Source organism: Lytechinus variegatus, chromosome 8 (assembly GCF_018143015.1).
Source record: "Lytechinus variegatus isolate NC3 chromosome 8, Lvar_3.0, whole genome shotgun sequence".
Taxonomy (NCBI): Eukaryota; Metazoa; Echinodermata; class Echinoidea; order Temnopleuroida; family Toxopneustidae; genus Lytechinus; species Lytechinus variegatus.
In genome coordinates this window covers 10,747,000-10,773,142 of record NC_054747.1, presented here as the reverse complement: position 1 = coordinate 10,773,142, position 26,143 = coordinate 10,747,000, and the positions used below count along the sequence as shown (strand labels likewise).

The following is a 26,143-nucleotide window of genomic DNA, read 5'->3' as shown; positions in this document are numbered from 1 at the left end:
ATTACGGTAAAGCAATTTCCAAATGGAGAAGTAATTGTATAAGCCTGACGTGGTATTTTTTTCCCATTCGAAACGTGTCAAGTAATAAAGATTGGATCAAAGTTAAACGAATTAATCTAGGTCACAGAGAAGAGAGAACAGATTTTATGCTTCTACGGAATTATGTTTGTCATGGGGAAATATAATATGTTAACTAATGGCACTTGCGTGCAGATCGCTTGTCATACACCCTGAAACTTTTACGAACAAGGAAGTAAAAACGAACAAAAAGAAAAAAAGGGGGGGGGGGGGAGAAAATAGAGAAGGTGAAATGAAAATAGGTGAAACGGATTCTGTTTTCAGAATATATTGTAAAGATCAATCAATAGATTATATTTTGGTATATGAAATGTCTAAATGTTTTACTCGCTACCATATTTTCTTTTATTTAAAAAAAATTAAAAAATGCTACATATATATTTCTTTTATCATGTTTATTGGGAAAAAATACAGAAATTTTGCCCCATACGCCAGGGGCCTGGTCAGACCACCAAAAGATGTTTGGCTCATAACGCCACTGAACAATGGTACAATATATTGCCGGATGATGGGTTATGGTCATGATCGTACAACGGCGATTTTATTAAGTTTCCCTTACGATATTTTTACAACAATGTACGGAGAATGTTCTTTAAAGACATGTCAATCGAAGATGCATCAGTGGTCCTTGGCCATGAATGTCTTTGAAAATTGGGGTCAGGAGGATTTTCGTTATTTACAGAACAGAATAAATGCAGAAAATAGGGGTATTATGTATAGAGATATCTGAGGCCCGTCTTACAAACAGTTTCGATTGATAATGTATATTCATAAATTTATCATTTTTTTGACAATTTGGTGTTTTCGCTTTTGTTTACAAAGGACATTTTACAAATTTCCTGCAGAAGAAAATATGACACTGATGGATTTCCATAGAGTTACGATTGATTGGATCAATCGTAACTCTTTGAACGACGGGTCCCTGGGTAGTTTAATTCAGTATATTACCCCCCAAATGACGTCACCGTTAGGTTGTCTAGCCTCCCCAATTTCCGAGTAGAATCCCCAGACACGCCAGTGGTGACGGGGGGGGGGGGCTAACCACCACGACACACCTTCTGGATGGGGGGGGGGGGTTCGGGCTCACCACCAAGACACACCTTCTGGGAAACCGATCTCGAAAACCAGGGGCCAGTATCACCAAGAGTTTGAGCTTAGGTAACTTTGCCATTATGGTAGTAACTTCCATGGTAACAGGACACAGCAGCCAATCACAGCTTTCCAAGGATGAATGGCAAATATTATAGAGGGTGGGGGTGAGGCCTGCTCGCATTGGTCAGATCGTGCCATGACAACGCGCACTACTGCGTATCAATCAATAAGGTCGCTCGTTGCATACCATGTACGTGTCGGCTCTTAAGTGCGACTCTAAGTCTAAGTCATACTTAAATCTTTGTGAAATATCCCACTGCTCTTCTTTTTATGAAACGGGCCCAAGGCGTCAATCAATTCCCCTGGAAGTTCCAGAGTCGTGGAGATGTCTCCTCGGTCGGGGGAAAGTCTCTAAGACGTCTCAAGTAGTTTCATAGACGTCTCAGAAATAAAACAATATATATATTGAGGCAGTTTAGAGTCTCCGAGGTCTCTTGGAGTCTGGGAATAGTCGAAGAAAAAAAAACATTTTTTTTAATTTCCTTAAATTAATCATTAGCGACGAAGATTTGGGGAGACGTTTTGTAGACGTCGCGGAGATTACTTCGAAAGAAAAAAGTTTCGGTAGAAAGCTAGTCCTGACTAAATTTCAAGTAGGCCTGGGGAGCGTTTCATCAATATTTTCATCCGACAAGTTGTCAGATCTGACATCTTTCCAGGATTTTGATTGGCTGAGAGGCACCGTTCCTATGGTAACTGTCGGATAAAATGGGACTTGTCGGATAAAACATCCGACAAGTCCTTTCATGAAACGCGCCCCTGGTCACACCGCCCGAGCGTTGTTGGAGCGGTCATGGAACGGTAGGGAGAGAGGGTCGAATTTCGCTCACAATATTGGGGGAAAAATCGAAAAAAAAAAAAAAAAACGATCGAAATCGAAAATGGTGAACGGTAGCGAGCGGTGATGATTGATTTTCTCTCCGCTCCACGACCGCTCCAACAACGCTCGGGCGGTGTGACCAGGCCTTTATGTCTACCGCGACACGTCCCAACACACCAGCTTACCCCCCCCCCCCCAACCAAAACATTATCCTCCTTAACCATCCGGATTACCGTACGTTCAGACGACATAAACTAGAACATCCATGACAAAATAAATTGGAAGAATGTTTGGGTGCATTTGGCCGTCTGATATGATAATAATGTTCCACATAATTGACCAAGGAATAACGATCCGGGATTTTGCAATCCCCTATAATCTACTTCTTATCCGTCTGAGGTGCGCCAAAGTGCTATTTTCCATGCATAAATTTACACATTGTCTACCACATTCGCGGTCTCGCGGGACAAAAGGCGTTACAACACAATCAAGTTTTTAATTGGATCTTAATGTCTCCCTCGGGCCTTGGGGGCGATGAAACAAAATGAGAATTTCGGATCGAGCTCCATTTTCCTACTTTCCATCCGTCAAACCGACTTTCGAAAATAATCCTTCAGATCTCCAACATCCCAGAAGGTTATTTACATACATATTGGTTTTAGGCAGGGGCCATACTGGGTGATTTCAAGTTCGGTGTTGGCCTTGGTGTTGGTGTTAGTGTTGAAATTTCGGTTGCTTCCCCTAGCTCCAAAACTTATTCAGAGCTTGTAAAACTGATCCAGATCACATTATTGACATCTCAACTAGTGAGTGACTTTTCGGGACCATCCTCATTTTATGTTTGGTGTTATAATCGTGTAAAAATTGACCCAACACCAACACCAAAAGGTCAACACTGAACTTGAAATCACCCAATGATGGCCGAAGGTTACAATGTTTGTAGAACAATCTAAACTTGAACTAACATGTGTCATGTACCCGCACTATTCTGTGCCTAAATGACGCGAGATAAACTCTAATATAGTAGAGAAAATTGCATATATAAATTTACTTCACATCTTTAAAATAGATCTTGTGAAAGTTTCATGCTTTAGTCATAATTTGCATAATTGTGACTTTTTGAGCTTACCCGCTCTACTAATATTAGGATTCATAACAATGATATTATAAAACAATTTACATAAATACAACAATACTTTGCGTTTCTAAGCACTTTACGCATAATCATTGTCACCCCGGTCATTGGATAGTGGAATGCCTGCAAACAATGTGTGCACTTCCTCCACTCCCTGGGAAGCATTCCATTATTAATAGACATACTACATGGGCTTCCGCGTCCTACACACTAAGAAATAAAGGTTCAAAATTGAACCCCAAAAGGTTGATGCAAAATCAGCACCCTATGAGTTCAAAATTTGAACCCCTAATTTGGGGTTCAAAAATTGAACCCTGCGGTTGGGGTTCATTTTTGCACCCTGCGTGTTCAAAACTGCACCCTAAATTTTAAATTGAACCCCTAGGGGTGCAGTTTTGAACACGCAGGGTGCAAAAATGAACCCCAACCGCAGGGTTCAATTTTTGAACCCATATAGGGTGCTTCTTTTGCATCAACCTTTCGGGATTCAATTTTGAACCTTTATTTCTTAGTGTGTACCGGGTATCCATCGGAGAGTGGCAAAGTGCGGATTGACGCCTTGGCAAAGGACGCTGGACCGTAGTATTTGATGGATGTTGTATTTGTGTTTTTTGTTATTATACGAATGTTGTTTTGTTATCCTATTTATACGAATATTTTGATATTGGCCTTACTCTACAACCTCCGCTTTCTAGCAGCCTCCTACCTTCCAAACATTTTTTGGATGGTTATCTTGATTATTTAATAATAATAATAATAATACATATGATTTATATAGCGTCTTTACCATTTTGTTTAAATGCCCGAGACACTTAGAAGAGAGCCAAACATAAAGTGAAGAGATATCAGAGAAATGCAAGAGGGGTACATTATGAGGAAAATGTCTGTCTTCAAAGCTAGTACCTGCTGTTGAGCAATAGCAATGCCAGGTTGTTAGGTTGTTGTACATATACTGTTGTACATATACTGTATATGAATTTTCTTTGTTTTATTGCTCACAATTATATGTATCGAGATGTATGGAGCAAAACATATAGTAAATGTTGGAAATGGAATAAATACAATGAAATGAATCCCAAAACAAATGAGAGGTTGGGGGGGGGGGGCTGGCAAAAAACAAAAGAACAGGCGTGACGCCATCTGATACATGATGCAAGGCCGAGGTCAGAGCATACCATAATAACGCCTACAATATCATTGCAACCTTACATTAATTAGAAAGTTTTCGCACAACGACGCGGAACAAATCCTAGAACACAACAAATACATTTAAAATGCAAGTCAAATCACAATGAAAAAGCTGGGAGGTAATTGTAGAAAATGAGTAAAATCGGAACGGCAGTTTCGCCCTACGTTTAGGAGCTGACGAAAAATTGAAAACACAATATGTCGTTTGTCCAGAGTCACGGACGAAACTGCCCTTTCGATTTGCCGACCCTCGACAAGCCTTCATTGTCACGAAGGGCATTTGACAATAGATTCTCTACGTTCCCGTACAGCGGTCTCCCGGGGGGCCACTTCCATTCACAAATGGATACCATGCGCGACCATGGGGTCTCGAAAAGCACCCTAAACACGTAATTTCTATATTCCGAAAATGCACCCCTTAACAAGTATTGACGTGTGAAACCCTACCCTTAACAAGTACTGGAAACAAAACGATACTCTTGGCAAATATTCCCTGAAATGAACCCCTAAACAAGTACAGGAATGTTTTATTTGTTACGGGTCCTTCGGTCGTCGGCTTTACCTTATTTGGTTTAGTACGACCCCGCATTTTACACCTCGCGCAAATCGGACTCTAAACACGAAGTGTTGGGGCAAAAAGGACATCCTTTATAAAACATTTTAATTTTGTTTTATCATTCCCGCAAATTCGACCCTAAACACGTAATTTTCCTAGCGAAATAGATACCCTTTTTTCATTATTTTTGTGTTTTTGACACCCTTATCACGTTACGTACGTAACGTGCCCTATCGTGAAAAAGACATCCTTTTTACGTGTTTTTTTTTTGGTCGCGCATGTTATCCACTCGTCAATGTAAGTGCCCCCCCCCCCCCCGGGAGCGGTCTGCATCGCGAATGAGAAAAGCCCCTAATAAAAACAAAGCGAACCTTCTTTGGCTCCAGAATACCTGGTAATTCTAATTCCCTTTCCGCAACGAATATCAATATTTGTCCAACTGGGAATACAATGCATATCGGACTGATGATATCCATGCCCTAATTGATATCATTTAGAGATGCCCTAATGATTTTATTTGATTCCGTAACCATTAGCAACCCCGTCAACCATAGACCTCACTACCATCGGATATTAATTGAACTCTAATCATCAGCCGAATCTGGGTAATCTTGATGAATAACGCGGGAATGATAATGACCTATTTTTGTTCGCTATTTTCACGAGGTAGTGACCTCCAGTTTATAATTAAAATGCGATTTGCTTTGTTTTGTGTTCTTTCCTTCGGGGCAACCGTTCTATTCTAAGTAGGGCCCCTGTTAAGGGTTGGAATATTGTCACGAAAAAAAGTGTAGTATTTTTTTTTTAACCAGTTTCTCGAAACGTCCTTATGCTCTTGCATTTCAGTCTATTTGTTCTCGAACCTTGCAGTGCAGCGCTGGCTTTCTTTCATTCTATTCTCTTTCAAATTTCATTTCATTTTGACATCATTTTGAGGCCGCCATCATTTTCAAGCTTAACCGCTCACGATGGCGGTCTCCTGCATTCGTTTAAACTGTTATTTTATTTTCATTGAATATTGCTACTTTTTTATATTAATTTTTCATTGCTTTGTTATGACTATTTCTTAACTTGTTTTGTAAAACTTAATTGTATCACCTAGATGATATGTTGAATATTTATGCTGAGTGCAGAAATAAATTCAAATCAAATCAAAACATCCTTCCGAGTATATAAAAGAATCCTACAATATTGTGAACGTATCAGCAGATTCAGAGCATATAGTTATTTGAAGGGGTAAAAACTGTTCATCATGTTTTTATCATCATATTCATATGATTACCAGGGCTCAATCATGTAATAAACATGGTGGCTCTGAATAGTTTTTTTGCTTAAAGTGATTGGTTAACATTGGTTGGACTTCAAAAAAATATGAGCTAGAAGGTCACACTTGTCACCTGTATCTGTGATATGTTACAAAAATGAAGCCCAGAAAAAAATTGCGTTCGAAAATAATTATTTAGTGCTTCAAAAATTGAAATATAAAGTGACCGGAAACACCATCTTAATTTCATCCCATACACTTATGTGTACTATTTAGGTGTCTATAAGACGCCTATTTACAAAATCGGGGTTTGCCTTGTAGTTTTAGCTTTTCATTCTCAATAATGGTTGTTTTCAGGGTTTATTAGTTCTAATACATGCACTTGTACACATGTTTCATCTTGGTTTGAGAATTTTTTAAATCAGCTGCTCACAAAGTTAAACAATACCTTTAAAGGGATGGTCCAAGCTGGCAATATTTATATCTCTATTCACAGAGTAAAATTCACAAAGCAATATGCTAAAAATTTGATCAAAATCGGATGACAAATAACAAAGTTGAATTTTGAATATTTGCATTATTCCGGTGAAACAGTTCTAGGCATGACTTCATGAATATTCTTTAGGTGGGCTTATGATGTCTTATCCCCACTTGTTCTTTTGCATTTTATTATATGAATTACAGTAGGTTTATTCAAACTTTTTCTACCAAGAACTAAAACAGGTGGATTGACAACTTAATAAGTGCATTAGATATTTATTGATGCAACTTATTTCATCATAAAGGAGGCATATCATTAACACATTTATGAAAATGAAACAATTATGATTTAATGTAATAATATAAAGTATAAACATCTTCAGCCCTGAATATCCCTTTAATAAGCTACTTCTATTCACCTAACGAGGCTTACCGTGTATACTCAATGAAACTCGATATTATGAGTTGCAATGAATGTCAATTTAGATATAGAACTACTGATTTATTTCTTTGTTTGATTAGAACCATATCATTGCAATTCAAATTTTAGCATTTACGTATAGTGAGGAAAAAAGTACATTTTTGTATAATACATTTCAAGAAGCATTTTATATCATCTTCTTTGTCTTTATGATGTACAATCTGATACAAACATAATCACAGACATCGTAATCACCTCGTTCTAATCAATATTTTTAAAACATTCATCAGTTTTTGTTTTTTTATCAAAGTCGACTATCATTCAGTGTTCATGGTCTTAAATCTTCTTTGTACGTATCACTATTCTGTCATTAGACATTAATATGCATCTATCGGTGTTCTTATCAAATATAATGAAATCAAACTAAATCATATAAAATCTGTAACTATTTAGGCGAGATCGTCATCTTCATGTTTGGGGTCACTAACCTCTAATAAATTCTCTCGTACATCTGCATCTGCACCCTCACCCACACACAAACACACCCTCGCGCGCACACACATTCACGCATGTATACACACGAACTCCCTCTTTATCTATAATATACATCATTCGTCTTCCCGTCTTCACCACTTTTCTTGTCTTTTCAAGCTATCCACGTGCACAGTTCTCTATTCATGTTCCGTAGTAATGATCTTATACCCGTCCCCCGCAAGCTTTCTCATTTGATGAAAGTCAATAGAAACGAGTCGAAACACAGGCGCGGGTCGCCATGGCTTCCATCTATCTTAATTAAATTCCCATTTTTAATACCGTCGCTCTCAATAACTCGCTCCATTCCTCGCCTCACTCTCTTTGTTTGTGGCTCTCTTCTTTTATTTCATGACTGTCGCATCCAGCTCTCGCCTTGCAGTCGGAGTGTCCACAAGGCAGCTCTTGGTTGAAAGCTATCCTCAAACACCCTTCAAGTCTGCCATTTCGGGGCAAACAGCTAAGATATTCTGCACGCATTTCTCTGCAAAAGGTAAGCTGCCATATTCATTATTACACAGATTTCAACCTGTCAATCACTTTCCTAACCTGTGCTTGTACCACAGGGCACTTCATTAGGTACTGTTTTGTTTCTGAAACCTGATGCTTCGCATTGCGTCATCACGATTTTGGCTGAAAATTCCTGCTTGTCTCCAAGGGCTGAATAAAATGTTAGTGACTCAATATCAATCTGTCAAATCATTCACGAGGTGTCCGGGATATGTTGTGTATTGTGGCAATGACTGGTAGTTATTTTTTCTTGTTTCTTGCCGGGATAATGCGATATCGTAAGGATCTTGGTGCTCAAATTTATCTTGCTCGAATTTACATCAATGTTGTAAAAACAAGGTGTTGCAAGTCATTTCAAACAAAGTTACCATAATAATAAAGGACTGTTGAAATCCTTTCGCAAGTTTTTTTTTCTATTTTCTAGAAGAACAGTTTGGGTTTTAATATAATGGTACTATAAAATATAGAAAGTGCAAGAATGGCTCCCTTCGACATGTTCGATAGATTTTGATGAAATTTTCAGTGTTATGCTTGTTGAATTTTTCTCTTTTTATTCAAATCAAGTTTTTGTTGGGGTGGACTTTTCCTTTAAATTTGTTTTGATGGTGGAGTTCCATTCAACCTACTACGAAAAATAACTGTGCGATTCATTATTCAATGCGTGAAGAAAAATTAATATACTTGTATAATGCAGTGTTGTAGTGCCTTGATGCTCGGCCTTGGCCTTAAGGCGCATAAAGGCCTACTTATTCAAAGCCTTTGCCTTGAACATTCAAGCCTTGGCCTTGAGAGGGCCTTGACCTTGGCCTTGAGGATTTTGAGCCTTGAAATTTCAAGGCATTTTGTATTTTATACTTTCATTTGTTTTTATGTAAGTAATTATAACTGTTTCAATTGTTCTGTATATCTAATGACACTAAATACTACCAGTCAGCAGTAGCAGCAGCATTAAGTGTACTTAGCAGTGCCATCAATTGCAATTATCATCACATAATTATGTAACAAAGAGAAGTGATGAAAATTAACATTATTTATTGGTAATATGTTGTAATCATGACTAATAAGGATAGTGACAATATCAATAATAATGATAATAATTATGATAAGGATTATAGTGATTTTATGACAGGAATAATATTCTGACAGATCTGACTGCAATTTTGACAATTGTCATACTTTAAAAATAGCTTACTCTAAAGAATGATAACAAGGTTGATTTCTATTCCATTATTTTCTTTGACCAACAAGAATGTTTTAAGTCTTAATGATATTCTGAAAAGATTCGGTAAACTTGAACACAATCTTCAATTTTGTCATTTCCAAATGGGCTATGGCATCAATGGCATGATGAGCCAAAAATTTGAGGGGCCAAAGCATGGCGAGCAAGTGAGCACAATTTTTCACCCTAACCAGAAAAGCTAATTTTGTGATATAGTGTGACAATATAATGATATTGCATTCAAATCCTTTCCTTTAATTAGTTAATTCTTGTAGATGGAACTTCTTGTCTCTCTTTTTTTTTCGGGGGGGGGGGCTGATATTTATCAAACAGGCGAGAAGGAGGAAAGGGAAGAGAGATAGAGAGGAGAAGGTGGAGGCTGGACAGGCAAAATATACTGCAAAATCAGTTAATATGTTGATAGGCAGTACATCTAATTAAATTGTTTATATTTTGTTTTGGTCTAGTGTCTCAGATTGACAAAACAAAGAAAAAAAAGGTTACTTATTTTTAATCATTATGGTTCGACAGTGAATTTGTTTTTGTGTCAGTGTGGTTTGATAGAGAATTCTACTTTATTGTTTCAAGAAAAAATTAGGATTTACCCTCCCCCAACTAATGGTATGGAGTGCGCCTTGTTTATTTTATATCCTTTTGAATATAACTTTATTTTGTTAGTATTCTTTATTCCGTTTTTTTAGGTAAAATAAATGGAGAAGATACAAGAAATGAGAATGGAAATTTAAAAGTGGTTGTAAGCAGAAAAACTATGAAAACTGACAAGAGTCCTAAAAATGACAAATTTTCGGGTCAGCATTTGAAAATTTCAACTTGCGCTTTGTGCTCTCTTGCCCCCCCCCCCCTCCGGCAAAATTTTCTGTAGGAAAATATGCCTATTTTCCAATATAAAAAATGACCTTTTTCCAAATTAAATATGTCCTTTTTAAAAAAGAAACACCTTTTTTATAGCATCAAAAACAATACATTTTAGGTTCCGAAATCAACAAATTTTAGATTGCGCTCGCATAAATTATTGTTAATTAATGCTTAGAATGTCCAGTTTTCAGGTCAGAATATCACAATTTTTTGAGCTCGCGCTTTGCACTCGCATTATTTGAATAGTGAGTTGTGTATCGTATTTATGAGTCACTAAATGCAGCTTCCTTTTCTGGTCAGTAAAAATTTCAGCTCGTGCTTTGCGCTCGCGTTAATATTTTTAGCAAGATGCACACCTTTTTCATGATTACAAAAACAGCTCGGAATATTTAAATTTCATTTCTTATTACACAAAATGTCCAGAAGTTTGAGCTTGTGATTCGTGCCGGCAACATAAGGATGCCCTTTTAACCATGTTAACAGTGATTAGCACCATAATTGACCCAAAATCGAGTTTTACAACTTCAAAATTGATTTTTTTTTTTCAAAACCGTTTTTTCAAAACCGTTTGCTCACTACGCTTTCTATAGCGGAAAATTAAAGCCTAAATCAAAATATCTGTCTTATCAATTGGAAATCACTTAAAAAAGCTTTGCTGAACTTAATTTCACAAAAAACACAACTTCTTCACACAGTTGATAATCTCATTTTTGAAAATGTTTGCACCAAAATTCTCATTTTGACTTATACTGTAAGTGCATTTTTGGCTTTGACCCCCCCCCCAAAAAAAAAAATACATTCTGCCTCCACTGTCCCAGGGAGAGGAGAAAGACATGCCAGGATCAGATCAGATCACCTTGGTAATAATAATTATTGCAATGTGAAAAATTAATTAAATTTACAAAGGTAACTAGATATCTATTCTAATTTTGTCTCTAAATCTACATGATCTACATGTACAAGGGTCAAAAATTTTGCTCGCTCAATTCGCTCGCTCACACCTTTTATACCTTTGGTCCTGTGTGTCATGTCTGCCGCCTAAGTATTGTTGTCTAATTGTTCCATATATTGAACAATGAAATGCCTTGGCCTTGAGGTTTTCAGGCCTTGGACTTGGGTTTCTATGCCTTGGCCTCAGCCTTGGGTATTGAAGCCTTGGCCTTGGGTATTGAAGCCTTGGCCTTGGGTATTAAAGCCTTGGCCTAGGTGGTTTGAGCCTTGACTACAACACTGGTATAATATATTTGGATGCCTTCCGACATACTCTGAAATAGGGGGGTCACATTTTCATCAGTTGCGTACAGATGGGGGAGGCTTGGGGCGCTTGCCCAACCAAATTTTTCACGACCAGGAGAAAAAGAAAGAAAAGGAAAGAAAAGAAAAGAGAGGAGGGTGAAATATGATATTATTTTCTCGATATTGTGTCAGACTCTATCACGTTATTAGATTATTGTAATAAAAATATCGAAATTTTTACTCGCTCGCAACTTTTTTAAAAAAAATAAATATTTGCCTGATACGCCATATCTCGCCCCCTCAAAATATTGGGCTCACTACACCAGTGGGTTTTTATTGTACAATATTATGCACAAGCATGTCGCTCATTCCCGCGAATATAGAGATTCCGAGATAATTTCGTAGTTTTACTTTTCGCGTTGGACTATGAACGAATTGATGATATGTGACGAGACTGATTTATTATATTTTTCCCTGTCCACTCGATTCTGTGGTGAATCAATAACTTAACCTTTCAAACTCCAATAAAGGAACGGTGACAAATGGGACTGGTAATCACATCTCTGTTTGATACGGAGGGGGCTGCAAACAGAGCAGCCAGGCAACCGATGCTCGCGAGAAATGATGACTTGTCAATATCACTCTCACATACATAGACACACTCTTGATGTAAGTTCCGATGAATTAATTTGTGGCCATGTACCACGTATCATTCCCACCCCTCTCCCTCTCTCTGTTGTTTATTCCGTTGCCATGGTAACCGACCATAGAACACCGACGTTTAATGTCTTCCTTTCATCTTGGGCTCGTTTGCTTCAATCAGTCTAATGTTTAGTGCTGAAAGCAGAAAAAAATAATGTTCGTATGCAATGGCGCAGTGGCATAATAAACGGGGGTGCCTTGGGGGGCATTGGACCCCAAAAGCTTTCATGACCAAATAAGAAGATGGAGAAGGCTGAAGAAATGAAAAGGATGCTAGTTGAACCATGACATTAGCACCTTGGAATAATTCAAAATCTATCACAAAATTAGATATCCACTTCAAAATTTTCAAAGTTTCGTTCGCTCGCAGTTCTTTGGATCCCCAATCTGCCAAGCTACCCCCCCCAAAAAAAAGAAACGGCAGTGACGTAATGAGTCAAAACTCCTTAGAGGGACAGGACATGACGTATGGGGGAATCATTTAATAATTGGAAGCGATGAAAAAGTTATACTATTTTGAAATGAAAATCAAGTTTTTTTGTGACAGAATTCAACATAAAAGCCAGAAAATACTTTAATTTTTAACTCTTTCCTTTTGATTTCTTCCGTCTTCTCCAGCTTTTTTTTATTGTGTGTGTGTGTTTAATTCCTCGTCGACCGCGTGTTTTTTTTTAATGCAACTGCCTACCCATAATCTAAATATACGTGTTTGCATGCTGACATTTCGTGTTCCCATGAGATGCAACGAAATAAAACGAGTAATTGTTGCATTCGTTTAATTTTTTCCCCATTTCGAAATTTTTTAGAAAATGTTTGAATCTCTAATAATATCGCTATAATCATTTTCCACCCGAATGCTTTGTTGAACTTACAAATGTATTCTCTGTTCCCCGAGTCATGCTGTTGTTTGTAGTCCGTGCATCTGTAACGGTTTCTAGTGACGTCACCATAATGTTCTCGACTGATATGAATGTATGATGACTGATACGTGCTGTCGGTGGGCGGTTGCGTGTCAACTAACATATTTGATGAGGCTTTTTCGACATGTTACTCCATTACTCCAAAACCTAGGAAAAACACGTGATAATGTATACTTACATGACTGACATGCATCAAGATGGATTGAGAAAGGAATGGCGTTTACAAAGTAAATCAAATTATGTTGGTGTCGCTTTGATCTACCATGACTACCACTCCTCAGCATGCGTACAGTAATAAATTCACCAGAATAAAACCATAGATGGAGTGACCGTGAATTACAGGCCACCGCCTTCTTCCTGTACCAGATGGTGATGATGATGAAAGACTGTGATTCTATAACATCATGTTTGTCACATTGGTTATCCAGAATATGTGTTAGCAGGTGGATAAATTTTACGTTGTACAATTATCTTGGAATTTATCTTCAAAATAAATAACTCTGTGGAAGGGGGAAAAGCTGACAAAGTAAAGGCAAAATATGATACAAAAAATGAAATGAAATGGGGACAACCTATGGAGAGAATAGCTTGTAAATGAATGTTTCCGTCAATAATTGATTGTAAGTGACATAATAAACCAAAATATCTTACTTCTTTATATAAATTTGAATATAAATATCTTTTAAACAATTGATAAGGCTTATTATCCTATTCTCCCAAATAAAAGACTAAATTATAAGCTTGGATAATAATAAGATGTGACTTCTTTATATAGATTTGAATATAAATATCTTTTCAACAAATTGATAAGGCTTATCATTCCATTCTCCCAAATGAAAGACTAAATTATAAGCTTGGATGATAATAAGATGTGACTTCTTTATATAGATTTGAATATAAATATCTTTTCAACAAATTGATAAGGCTTATCATTCCATTCTCCCAAATGAAAGACTAAATTGTAAGCATGGATTATAACATATGACAAAACAAGTGAAAGGGACAACACGAAAAAAAAACCTGACAAGAACAAAAAATAGCAGAACGTTACAAAAACAAGGCATAAAAAACGATATAAGGACAAGACATAACATAATAATACAAGGACAGACAAAAAAGACAAGTATGAAAAAAACACGTGTAGATTTTGGTTCCCTCCGACATACAGATCATTTTTGTCAAGAGACTCGATTAACGTACAGTTTCATGTATAATATACAAGTCAGTAATATAATAATAAAACAAATCATGTGAATACAGTATGTAATTTATGTATATGGAAAAAGGCAACAAAAAACCCCGGGATAGCCATGCTATTCGGCTTGAGTATAATTGCTTTCTCATTTTATAGTTGAAAGGTAAAACGAAACATAGCGATTTTTTCTGTTTAGAGGCTCCTATTAGGTCAATGAACTGACCAAAGTGGTGGATGTTCAATTGATAAAACCTCAGAAGAAAATATCTGTACAATAAATAAACGAAAATAAAAGGTGAAGTCGACGGTCAGATATAGAATGTCAGACATATATCCTATCCACTGGTAGTAAGCATTCAACCCTCGAATTTCCTCCTTATTTTTATGATTTTTTTTAAAGTGCCACTTTAACACATGAGTCTATTGGAATTTTTTTAGACCTGTGATAGCCTATAAGGAAGATTATGAGATTCAAGAATAAACTAGTCAATAACTTACCCTGGTAGGGGTAATCCGTCGGTACACAAGTAATGGCGCATCATTATCTGATTATGGCGTACACGAAATCACCCAGATCACGTGGTCATTAGTTTCTGACCAATCAGGCGTTTGGGTTATGTAATATCAGTTGGTTGCATCAAATTAAAATGGCAATTGTTCGTAACATAATCTGGCCACAGTAAATTCGTCCCCGGCAGAGATTATCTGTAGGGTAAGATGGATTAAGGAATGAAATCCGATATTAGAAGCATTCTCAAATCATGATTGTTTCTGGCTTTTAAAGCCCTTGGGCTGTGGCTTTACATATTTTCATTGAGCCTTTTTGAGGTCGAATGGAATCTCGGTTTCTTGGCTCTTTTACATAAATACCTGAAATGAATGCATGCAACATTCAATAAGCTAGGTCTTTTAAATTAAATAGCACACATGATTATCTCTTCTACACTGTATAAAAGAAGTGCGAATTTAGCACTTACAGTGCTTGTATAGTGACTGCACTTCGAGTGCTGATTTTCTAGTTCAAATTTAAACTATATCAGCACTCGTAGCACAGTCACTATACAAGCACTGTAAGTGCTAAATCAGCACATCATTTTTTACAGTGTAAGAGTACCAATGATGATCAGGAATATCTGCATATGATTTGACTGAATAAATCAAATTGCTGGATGTTAGTGCACCAATTCTTTATTGACTGAATTTTTCTTCTTAATCTTTTGTCATTTCAGATAAAAGCTTTAAAAAGCTTTCGAATTTCCACTTTAATCAATGAGTAAGCTGTCTCGTAACTAATTATTTATATTGAGATAAATTCCCATGTAACCCGTTTTTTGGCAACAGAACGTAGCCCTTAAAGGACAAGTCCACCCCAACAAAATGTTGATTTGAATAAAAAGAGGAAAATCCAACAAGCATAATAACACTGAAAAGTTTATCAAAATGGGATATAAAATAAGAAAGTTATGACATTTTAAAGTTTTGCTTTATTTCACAAACAGTTATTTGCACATCCTGGTCGATATGCAAATGAGGAGACTGATGATGTCATTCACTCACTATTTCTTTTGTATTTTCTTACATGAAATATGAAATATTCTAATTTTGTCCTCATTGTCAAGTGAAACAACAATTAATTCCTCCCTGAACATGTGGAATTAGCATTGCTTAATACTATATGGTTCAGTCAAGTTGGTCCTTATCGCCAAATGTGTAAGAAATGAAATATTGTATAATTCAAACAATAAAAAACAAAAGAAATGGTGAGTGGTGGACATCATTCACCGAATCATCTGCATGTCACTGAGTTGTGCATGTCACTGTTTTGTGAAAAATAAGGGAAACTTTAAAATGCCATAACTTTCTTATTCTACATCCGATTTTGATGAAATTTTCAGCGTTATGCTAGTTTGATTTTTCTCTATTTATTCAAATCAACATTTTTCTGGGGTGGACTTGACCCTTAATGAATAGCCTACTCTTGTACGACCGTGGCTATTTTTGGACTACATGTTTGTGTGTATTTCAAACATTGATGGGAATGTACAAATGAGCTCATGCAGTGTGGGAAAGAAGAGAGGAAAACTCCTTGGAAATTTATCATTGTCAAATCGGCATGTGAACATGGCCTTGGGATGCTTGGGGTGCTGATTTTCACAGGCAGCACCCCCAGGTATTCTGGAAGTTGAGTAAAAATGAATAAAAAAAATGTAACAAACAAGACCTTCTTTTGTAATGAAACCCTTTTTGTGATTTTCATTGTCTCGGGACCAATTTAAGGTCCATTATATAGTTGAAAGCCTTGCTTTTTTCCTTTCCGAATTTCTCGGGAACGATTTGACCTTCGTTTTGTAGTGAAAAGCTTCTTTTTTAAATAAAATCCAAATGAGCGGGGGGGGGGGGGGTTCAGGCAAGAAAGAGCACGTAAAATTATCCACAATAATGAATAATAAATATTATACACAATAAAAATGTTTTTCTGTATTTTTTTTATTCAGCATTATGTGCAATGACGAACCCCCGATGACGCAACGGCAATTAGTATTAGCCGATATGGTCATTAAATCTGATGTAATTGGCGATCGTGACATAAATAGAACTATCGTTACATCGTCCTCAGCGCTACCACCTCTGGCGAGCGTGGTGAAGAGACTTCTGATAAGGGCCGTCTGTTGTCAGGCGTCATATTTTATTTTGGGCCTCTGTACTGCCAAGGTTGTCAGACCCCGGGGTCAGACCTAACTCGTGTATCCCCTCCCCCATTTCCTGCACGTTGCGTCACCTTTCTTTTCCTTCTATCCCTGTATTGATCTTTGTGATCTCCTTCCTTTTTACCTTTCTCCCCGTCCATTACCACTACAAATGCAACTGGGCCCCGTTGAAAAAAATATTTACTTTATTGGTAGTTTTGGCATTTAGCACCGGGAAACTCTCTACAACGCATCGATTCCTTTGGAAATCCAATTAAAGTCAAATTGGAGAGAGGAAAGGCTTTTGTCACAAGTTGGTGGACTGGGACAGCAGATCATCCGAAGAAATACACTACACGAACAATTACAAACATGTCGTTGTCCAGAATCAAGATATTTCGATGCTGTCACAGTCCACCAACCTTTGACAAAATCCGCTCAACTGTCCATGGTGATTTGACTTGCATTTTCAAAGGAATTGTTGCGTTGTAGAAAGTTTCCCCGTAGTAAATGCGAAAGGTTTGGACTATTATGGACCTCTAGGAAGAACAGAGCCATTATATCAATGGCTCTGAATAGAGTGATCCATCCGTATATTTTTATGTGCATGTTTATATATTTAATATCATATCTTGTGCAATGTATTTTATTGTGATTTTTATACTGTAAATAAAACCAAACCAAACCAAAACCCTTGGTGTCATTTCCTCATCCCCCCCCCCCCCCCCCCCCCTTTTACCTATATGTCTGTTTCTATGCATTCGTTTACCCCAAGTGTATTTCTGAAACAGACTAAGGTATGTGGCTTTTGTATTGTTAAAACAATATTTCCTTTCACCCACGTCCCTCTTGCTAACTAATAGAAATAATTGAAATAAAATACAAGCTTTTGCTTTTAAGCGCCTCCCCCATTTTTACAAAGTATAATTTCATTTTCAGTGTCATATTTGTGTATTCACGTATTGCTATTTAGTCATTTCAAGTGTAAAGATGACGCACTCTTATTTCTTGCATTGACTTAGTTAATTCATTTTAAATAACCCTGGATTTTCCTGATTGTATTTTGTTGAAAACGATTTGAAAATTTTGAATCATGCATTCATTTACTTTAATTTTCATTTTATGATTTAATTTCCATTAAAAAGGGATAAACATAAGCAGCTATAATAGGTTACAAGGTATAAGCCTGTCAGATTTAAAATGATTGTCAGTAAACATCGACGATTAAAATGAAGTTGTTTTTTTATCTTATCTAAAATACTCATAGTTAATAGAAAAAAATCAAATTATAAAGCCAACTTTTATCAACCAACAATAAATTGTATTCAACGTAAGTAGGGTGAATTGAAAGAAAAAAAAGAAGTGAGATGAAATAAGACTAGCATCCAACAATATGCAAAAAATGACCAGAAACCCGAGTTTATTGTAGAATTTAAAAAAAAATGAAAATCGGTTGCCGTTTAAAAACAGAGATAGTTCACACGATGTACACTATGTAACCATGACAACGGCCCTGGACGCGCCACCAAATCTACAAATGTAATTACTATCACAATAGACAATGATTGCATACACCTCGGCGGGGACCAGGAATGGTACGTACGGCACATACCCTAATTCGATTGACGTTGCATTATCGGCCGCTATCACTCGCCCTCATCTTCTTATAGCGGCGATTCTGTACTACAATCAAATTGAGAAATGTGTGGTGTCCATTAAAGGTCAACAAGAAGTTGTTTTGAGCAAGAAAGAGAGAGAGAGAGAGAAAGCACCCAAACGGCCATGAGACTGCAATTTCTATCAAAATCGGATTAGATGATATTTTGCAAAATAGTAATGCGTAATTATTATAATTAAAATAATTAATATTATCTTTATTATTGTTAGTATTTGTTATAATTGATGTTTCAATATCATTTAAAACATTACCATGAATCGGGTACATCTTTGCCTAAAAACTTGCCTGGTCTGTCATAATGATGGGGGGGGGGGGCTTGGACGGCACAATGGACCCCCCCCCCCCCCCCCCCCCCCCGTCCTCTCAGGCATGAACAGAAAACGAAGGAAAATTTGTATTTTTGCGAATACTTAAATCTATCACAAAATGAAATTACAATTTGTATCTAAAAATGTTAAATGTTTCCTCGCTCGTTCACAGATTTCTAGAATACCCGTGCTCTACGTCAGACCTCCTTCGTATATCTTTAGGCTCATTACGCAACAGCTAGTAGGGAAAAGTAATTTTACTTCATTTGTGGTTAACAAATTGTGAAAATTTGCAATATTTAGCCTTAATCAATCTTACTGCAAAGTAATGAATATTCGTGATGATGCGCATATTATATCTAGTTTTACAAAATAATGCTTAATTAAACATTCAATCACTTCCTTATTTGTTATCAGATTTTGATGAAATTTTCAGCATTTTGCTCTCCGTTTATTTAAATATGAATATTCTCAGCCGCGACCATCACTTTAAACCGATCCCATTATTAAAAACAATCGAATGATATTATTTACGCCATAATTATGTAAACAAGAAAAGGGATTTTGCTGTATTCGATTCTCTTGCAGTACTGAGTCCGCTTTACTCTATAACCTTTTCCCGCGGACATAATTATCAATTTCTTTAGTCCTCCACCTCTACCTGGTTAAATATGAACTGTCTGCAAGTGTTTATTCCACGTGGGAACAACCCCCTAAAACCAATCAAGTATATTCCTCTATCCCAGGCACATGCAATCAAGTTAAATTATTCTATATTTGCCTCCAATTTTCGATTCGTTTGGAAACAGTTTGATGTTATACACGTGCCCACGCAGTGTCTTCGTGATGGCGGCGAACATTGTGCTTGCGTGTGCGCATGTCCAAAACGGGAACTCGTGACCTTTTCAAAGTCTCATTGGAGGAATTCGAAGGGGTTCGCATAATGGGGGGAAACGTCAGAAGATTATTGAATACGAAACGTGGAATGAAGGACTGATCCTTTATTCCCCAAGCTGGACACATTTTTCTTTTTTAAGTTAAGTTTTCTGTGACGGGGCCCTTCGTGAACTCTGTTATTGTATTCCATGCATGGGATCATGTGTCTAATGACAAAGTGAAATGCAGATAAAAACGTTTTAAATTTTCTAAGAAATTCACACTTCATCGCATAATTCTCTAACACTGCAAAAACTCCGGTGTTGATTTAACACCAGCCCGGAATCTATATATGTCTACACTATAGAAGTGTTAAACTAAACCAGTTTCGTTTTGGTCTAACACACGGAAGGTGTTTACACACCACCATTTAGTATTAAAACAGCATCGGTTTGATTCCAAACTGGTGTTGTCTCAACACTTCTCTGGTGTAGACATATATAGATTCCGGGCTGGTTTTAAATCAACACCGGAGTTTTTGCAGTGCACTATAACTGATCTGTACTCAAGATATAGAACTGAGAACAGTAAAATGTAAAAAAAAAAAAAAAAAAGATGACAAAACACTATTACGACTTTTCGCCTATCTGCCTATAGGGCTTCGTCGCATGTTGTTTTGTTCAATGATGATAATAATAATAATAATAACGTTTTATTTACCCAGGGTTGCCACTTCAATCATAACACTGCTCTTTCAGCGGGCCCTGCATAACATAACGTTTTGTCTTGTGTGTCCTTTTCACTTTTCTTCACATCTTGTAATATAATCCAGCCTTGTTTATCTTTTACTTGGGAGAATATGTAAAAAAATATACATATTTAACAAGGATTTACATATATTTTTTACAAGAAAGGTATGATGACTTGTATATTAGATATATTTTGTACTTCAATAAGAACGATATATTATTTGTATATTATATATAGATATATATTGTTTTTTTTTGCATGAATATGTCTTATTTATTGAAGGAAACCTTCGATAACAAGCTTTGCTTTCCAAAAGGTTCCTTTTTCATTTCAAAGTGTTATATTATATTTTGCTTTACTTTGTAACTCTGTTAAAATTTTGGAATGAATAAATTCGTTATCAATCAATCATCATCAATTATATGTTATCATTACCCTTCTCCAGTCTAAATGCTGAGCGCCAAGCAAGAAGGCAGAAGTTCCCATTTTTATAAGTCTGACTTTATGACTCGGCCGGGAACAAAATTGAAGAAGGAAAACCTCTGCCATTTTTACCTCTGCCATTTTTACCTCTGCCATTTTTACCTCTGCCATTTTTACCTTTGCCATTTTTACTTCTGCCATTTTTACCTCTGCCATTTTTACCTCTGCCATTTTTACCTTTGCCATTTTTACCTCTGCCATTTTTACACCGAGCAAAAAAAAAAACATAGTCTATGGGGTTACCAAAATAAATTTATATATAAATATCGCCAGTTTTTAATATTCGTTATGCTCGGGTATCACGTTAAATTTGAAAAGTAGTGTAACTCGAAGTGTGTTACTCGCATTTAGTTCTGGCAATATGCTGCGAGACAATTATGGTTTTAACCAAAGAAAATCAGACCTATATGATTGTACATTAAAAAAAAAGGATTAAAAATTGACTTCGCAATGTTAATGAAATGCGTATATACATTTAAAAGGTGTGATACCCGGAAAAAATGCAGAATGAGTGACAATGAAGTAGTGTATGAAAGGTAAAATGTTTAGCAGCATGGACATCACTCCGAAACTCAATATTACAGCAACGCGTCCATTTTTAGAAATTTTATTTTGACATCAAGCTTTGGAAAATGCCCATCACCACGGCGTGTTACAAAGTACCGAGCTCAGAATTATATTTCATTTCGTCTGATTAGCAAGCATGCATGCCTATTATTATGTCGGATATTATAATATATATTACAATGAGACAGCAAGGTTATCCAGCCGTGCTGTTCTTTGCCTTCGTATCCTCCAAATCATGGTATTGATCCGGGCTCATATTCTATTAATTCCCCGGGGATATAATCATTATATTGCCCGCAAGCGACAAATTGCATGGAATATTCAGTTACCAATAAACAACTTCTACTTTAAATGAACTGCGGCGAGAGATATTACCAATAAAAAGTGGTTGGAAAGTCTGTTTCATTGTAGGTAAGGACATTGTTTTCATTAGCACTGTTCTCAATGGAACACTCTAAAAAATGAAGTGCTAATTTAGCTCTTAAAGAGCGTGTATAGTGACTGCACTTCCGAGTGCTGATTTGTCTAGTTCAAATTTGTACTAGACAAATCAGCACTCCGAAGTGCAGTCACTATACACGCTCTTTAAGAGCTAAATTAGCACTTCATTTTTTAGAGTGAACAATTTCATTATGACAAAGCCAAAATACAAATAAAATTTAAAGAAAAAGAAAAGAAAAAAATTGTTTTCTGAACATCATCCCACGTTCTACACTTACACGTACTTTCACTTTTCAAAAGGAATTGCTTTAAAAAAAGAAATAAAAAACAAGGACAGTGAAAGCTCGAATTTCCAAGTGTATCGTGAAAATATTCATCTTGGATACGATTAAGTTTATAAATATGTATTTCACATATTCTTCAAGTATGCTAATGCCCTTACTTAATATAATTAATATGTTTAATTTCAAACATAATTTAGCAAGCGAACGGAGCGAGCAAAACAGAGTGAAAGAATATACCAGTTAAGATGAAAACAATATCAAACTTTTGATATTTTGCCAGTGTAGACGCTATTTATCATGTTTATGGAATCCCTAAGTATCCCGGAAAAATCTAGAATTCTTAAAATATCGGAATTATCCTTCGGAACCTCACAATTTTATTCAATTCCTGTTAATAGGCAGAAATGGTAGCTCTTGTAATGCACAAAATCCTAAACTATATTATCCTGTTCTTTGTTTTTATGAATAACTAAAAGTAAGCAATAAAACAAAGCGGTAATCCCGGTATTGGATACCTTCTGTATTATTAAAGACCCTGACCGTTATAAAAACAATCGCATACCAAAATAAAGGTAATGATTCATACAATACAAATATACCAAAAAATATTACATATATCTCCTTCCAATAATTAAAAATATTAAATAAAAATCAAAGAAACTGCTCCTCCAAGGTACGCTTCGATTGAGCACCCCAACGTCGCCTGGAAATGATGATGCACGTTGTGTCTGGAGGGTTGTGATTCCATAGGTTTGTGTACAAAAGCATTAGGTATTTTCTTCCATTTTAATGCTATGAATCCATTTTTTTTTTCGCTTTCAGATGAAAATGGCACTCAAAATTATTCACTGTTCAAATTGTTGTAAACCTACAACTTTCACTACCTTGTTTTGTGATTTCTTTGTATGGCTCTTATTGGGCCTAAATTGGTATGTCAGGAAAAGATGTTATACATAATCTAAATGCACATATAATTGAAATCTGCGCCAAATAAGCAGGAAAAAATATGGCAAAAAATAGTTCAAACTGTAGATTTCATAAATTCAAGCTTGTGGGAAAAAATATATGTGATATCCCTCTGTGATAGGAGTGAAGAAAATGAAATGCGTTATCTGGAAAGCAAAACAAAAACTCCCAGTTTTTCTGTGTACAAACCTATGGAATCACGACGCTTCTTACACAACGTGACGTCACGGTCTCGGGGCAGGTGAAAAGCACAATAAATCCTATTTTCTAAGCGGGGTTCGAAGCCCGATAATTGCAATATTCTTAAGCAAAATACTCAGCGGGGAAGCGGTGAAAATGCATAAAGCATTCCTTGCTGTATTCAGTAGCTTATAAGCTTTCGATTGGTATATAATTTGTTAATTTTATTTTCGGGTCCGGTCTGGATTTTTACTAGTGATTAACTGTTTGATCATGCGATTTTTTAAAGGAAATTAACTCACATAAAATATATAACCGTGGTTCCGCAAGATCGATCCCTCTGATCATCCGTGCTCATTATTAACGCATAATTATCAGAGCTTGATACTACACTACCCTCTCGATCGTAAAAATAGGTATTAGCGTTCCAGTTGCCGTACAGCATTCGACATGTAGGGTGTTAGCACTTACATTCAGGTTTTGATAATAGGAATCGGTGGCGTAACTAGCATAGAAATATGAAGGGGCTAGATAGGGCGTCTCGCGTAAAGGTTAGTTGAAAAAAAAAAATTTGCGGGCAAGCGAAGCGAGCAAAAATTTCGACATTTTTCGTAGAAACCAAATTGTGCGATAGATTACGACATGATATTCCGAAAATAATTTTATATTTCACCTTTCTCTCTTCCTGGTCGTAAAGAATTTGAGGCACTGTAAAAACTATGGTGCTAAACTGACACCAGTTAGTTTAAATAGAGGACCACGCCATGAGGTGTTAAAGTTACACCCTAGATAGGAAATAACACCAAAGAGTAACAATATAGCTGTTAAACTCACACTGTCAATTTAACGCCGATGTAAAAAAATAACTATTGTGATCCTTTACGTGCACCGGTTAACACCACAGTTTTTGTTATGGGGGGGGGTAAGAACCCCACAAGCCTTCCCCTATCTGTAAGCCACTGATAGGAATCAACAGAATGAGGCGACTGAACAAAATAAAGAGTGATTTTCAAGTTAAAAAGGCGGTAATAATACTTTAAAGATGACGAAATTTGTAACAATTTACATGCGTTTGTCTTCGAGAAGTGTATGTGGGAGAGAGTAATATTTTTGCGCACTGAATCTAATCGAAAAAAGAACACCAATATATTTTTTTTCTTTTGATATCATATATATTTTTTCATCATAACTTCAGCACCCCGAAGATTTATTTTATTTATTTACTTATTTCTTTTTTTGGGGGGGGGGGTTGTCGCACACCTGGAAATAAATATTGTCCCATTGTCCCCTGTTAGGGACAAGAATGGTTATTTTGCATTTGGGGGATATTTGTATGTACATATGTATTCAAACCCACACCAGACATTTTTACACACAGGAAAAAATGAAGTGCTAATTTAGCACTTATGGTGCTTGAATAGTAACTGCACTACGAGTGTTGATTTTCTAGTTCAAATTTATACTAGAAAATCGGCACTCGTAGTGCAGTCACTACCCATGCACCGTCAGCGATAACATGGCTAAATTAGCACCTTTTTTCATGTGTGTCACTAGTGATTTTAGATTTACGCGTGACCAGCTCTTCAATATCGTTTTTATTTTATTTTCATTTTTTCATTTGTTTCCAACAGGTAATCTATGGGATGAAGCGAACATTCCTGGGCCTTCATAGAGCCTACGTTCACTGATATGATTATATCAACAGACACAAATGATTATATCAACAGACACAAATATGTCAGCAACTGTTACGTCACCTATGGTAAGTCTGAAATCGGTATTAGCGTTGGAGATTAGTCTCTAGACTTTGAAACAGTGGGTAGTGGGTTCAAATCCCAGCCATGGTGTAGCTTCCTTCAGCAAGAGGTTTATCCACATTGTGCTACACTCGACCCAGGTGAGGTAAATACTAAATGGGCACCTGGTTGGAACTCCTTGAAATGCGTGGGTGCCAAGCTTAAGCCGGAGTAATAATATCCATTAAGTCCTTTGGAAGCGCATAATCATAATGTGATATGCGATATACAAGAGCTGTTTATCATTATTATAATTATCATCATCATCATCATCACAATCTCAAAACAAATCAGTGAAAAATGACTAGTTAATAGGGTCATCTGGGTGCAACTGTTATTCTAGTCATATTTGACCATTTTCTGGTCATATTGTACTAGAAATGAAATATTTCTGACTAGAATATATGTTAGAAATGTGAATATCAGTGATTGCCATATCAGTCGCTCACAGCTGACTACTGGTCTAGTTAATTTTACTGATTTGTTTTAAGAGTGCATCATCATCATTTTTATTACGTTTATTTGATAATAATTCTGATAATGATTACACTAACTTATAATAGGCAGCGCCTAGCATTTGCCTTATTAGAATAGAGTCAGCGCTGTACAATAATGCAGCAGGATTTGTTTCTTATATATCTGTTTTTGTAGTGTATGCCATCTTGATTTATGTATTCATTCTTTGTAAATATTGTACATAATGATTTTTATCTCACGGCCCTCAAGGACAGCAGTTTGTTAGCTGATGAGGCCATCCTGATTACATAAAAATGAATATGAAAATAAATTATATAGTTTATTACCACGAATCTATACGCTTACATTTTACCAGCAAAAAGCTTTT

The 26,143-nt window shown here is 36.4% G+C and overlaps 1 protein-coding gene across 1 annotated transcript in view; it reads left to right on the top strand.

Annotated features, from left to right (window-relative positions):
* The first annotated feature begins 7,741 nt into the window (after positions 1 to 7,741).
* The window catches only part of LOC121419968 (adhesion G protein-coupled receptor B1-like), a 40,449-nt gene continuing 22,047 nt past the window's right edge, over positions 7,742 to 26,143 (top strand). Inside the window, exons 1-2 of the mRNA XM_041614476.1 lie at positions 7,742 to 8,118; positions 25,135 to 25,265. Of these exons, the coding sequence (XP_041470410.1) occupies positions 25,215 to 25,265 (51 nt within the window). The 5' untranslated portion in view covers positions 7,742 to 8,118; positions 25,135 to 25,214. The remainder of the gene's footprint in view (positions 8,119 to 25,134; positions 25,266 to 26,143) is intronic.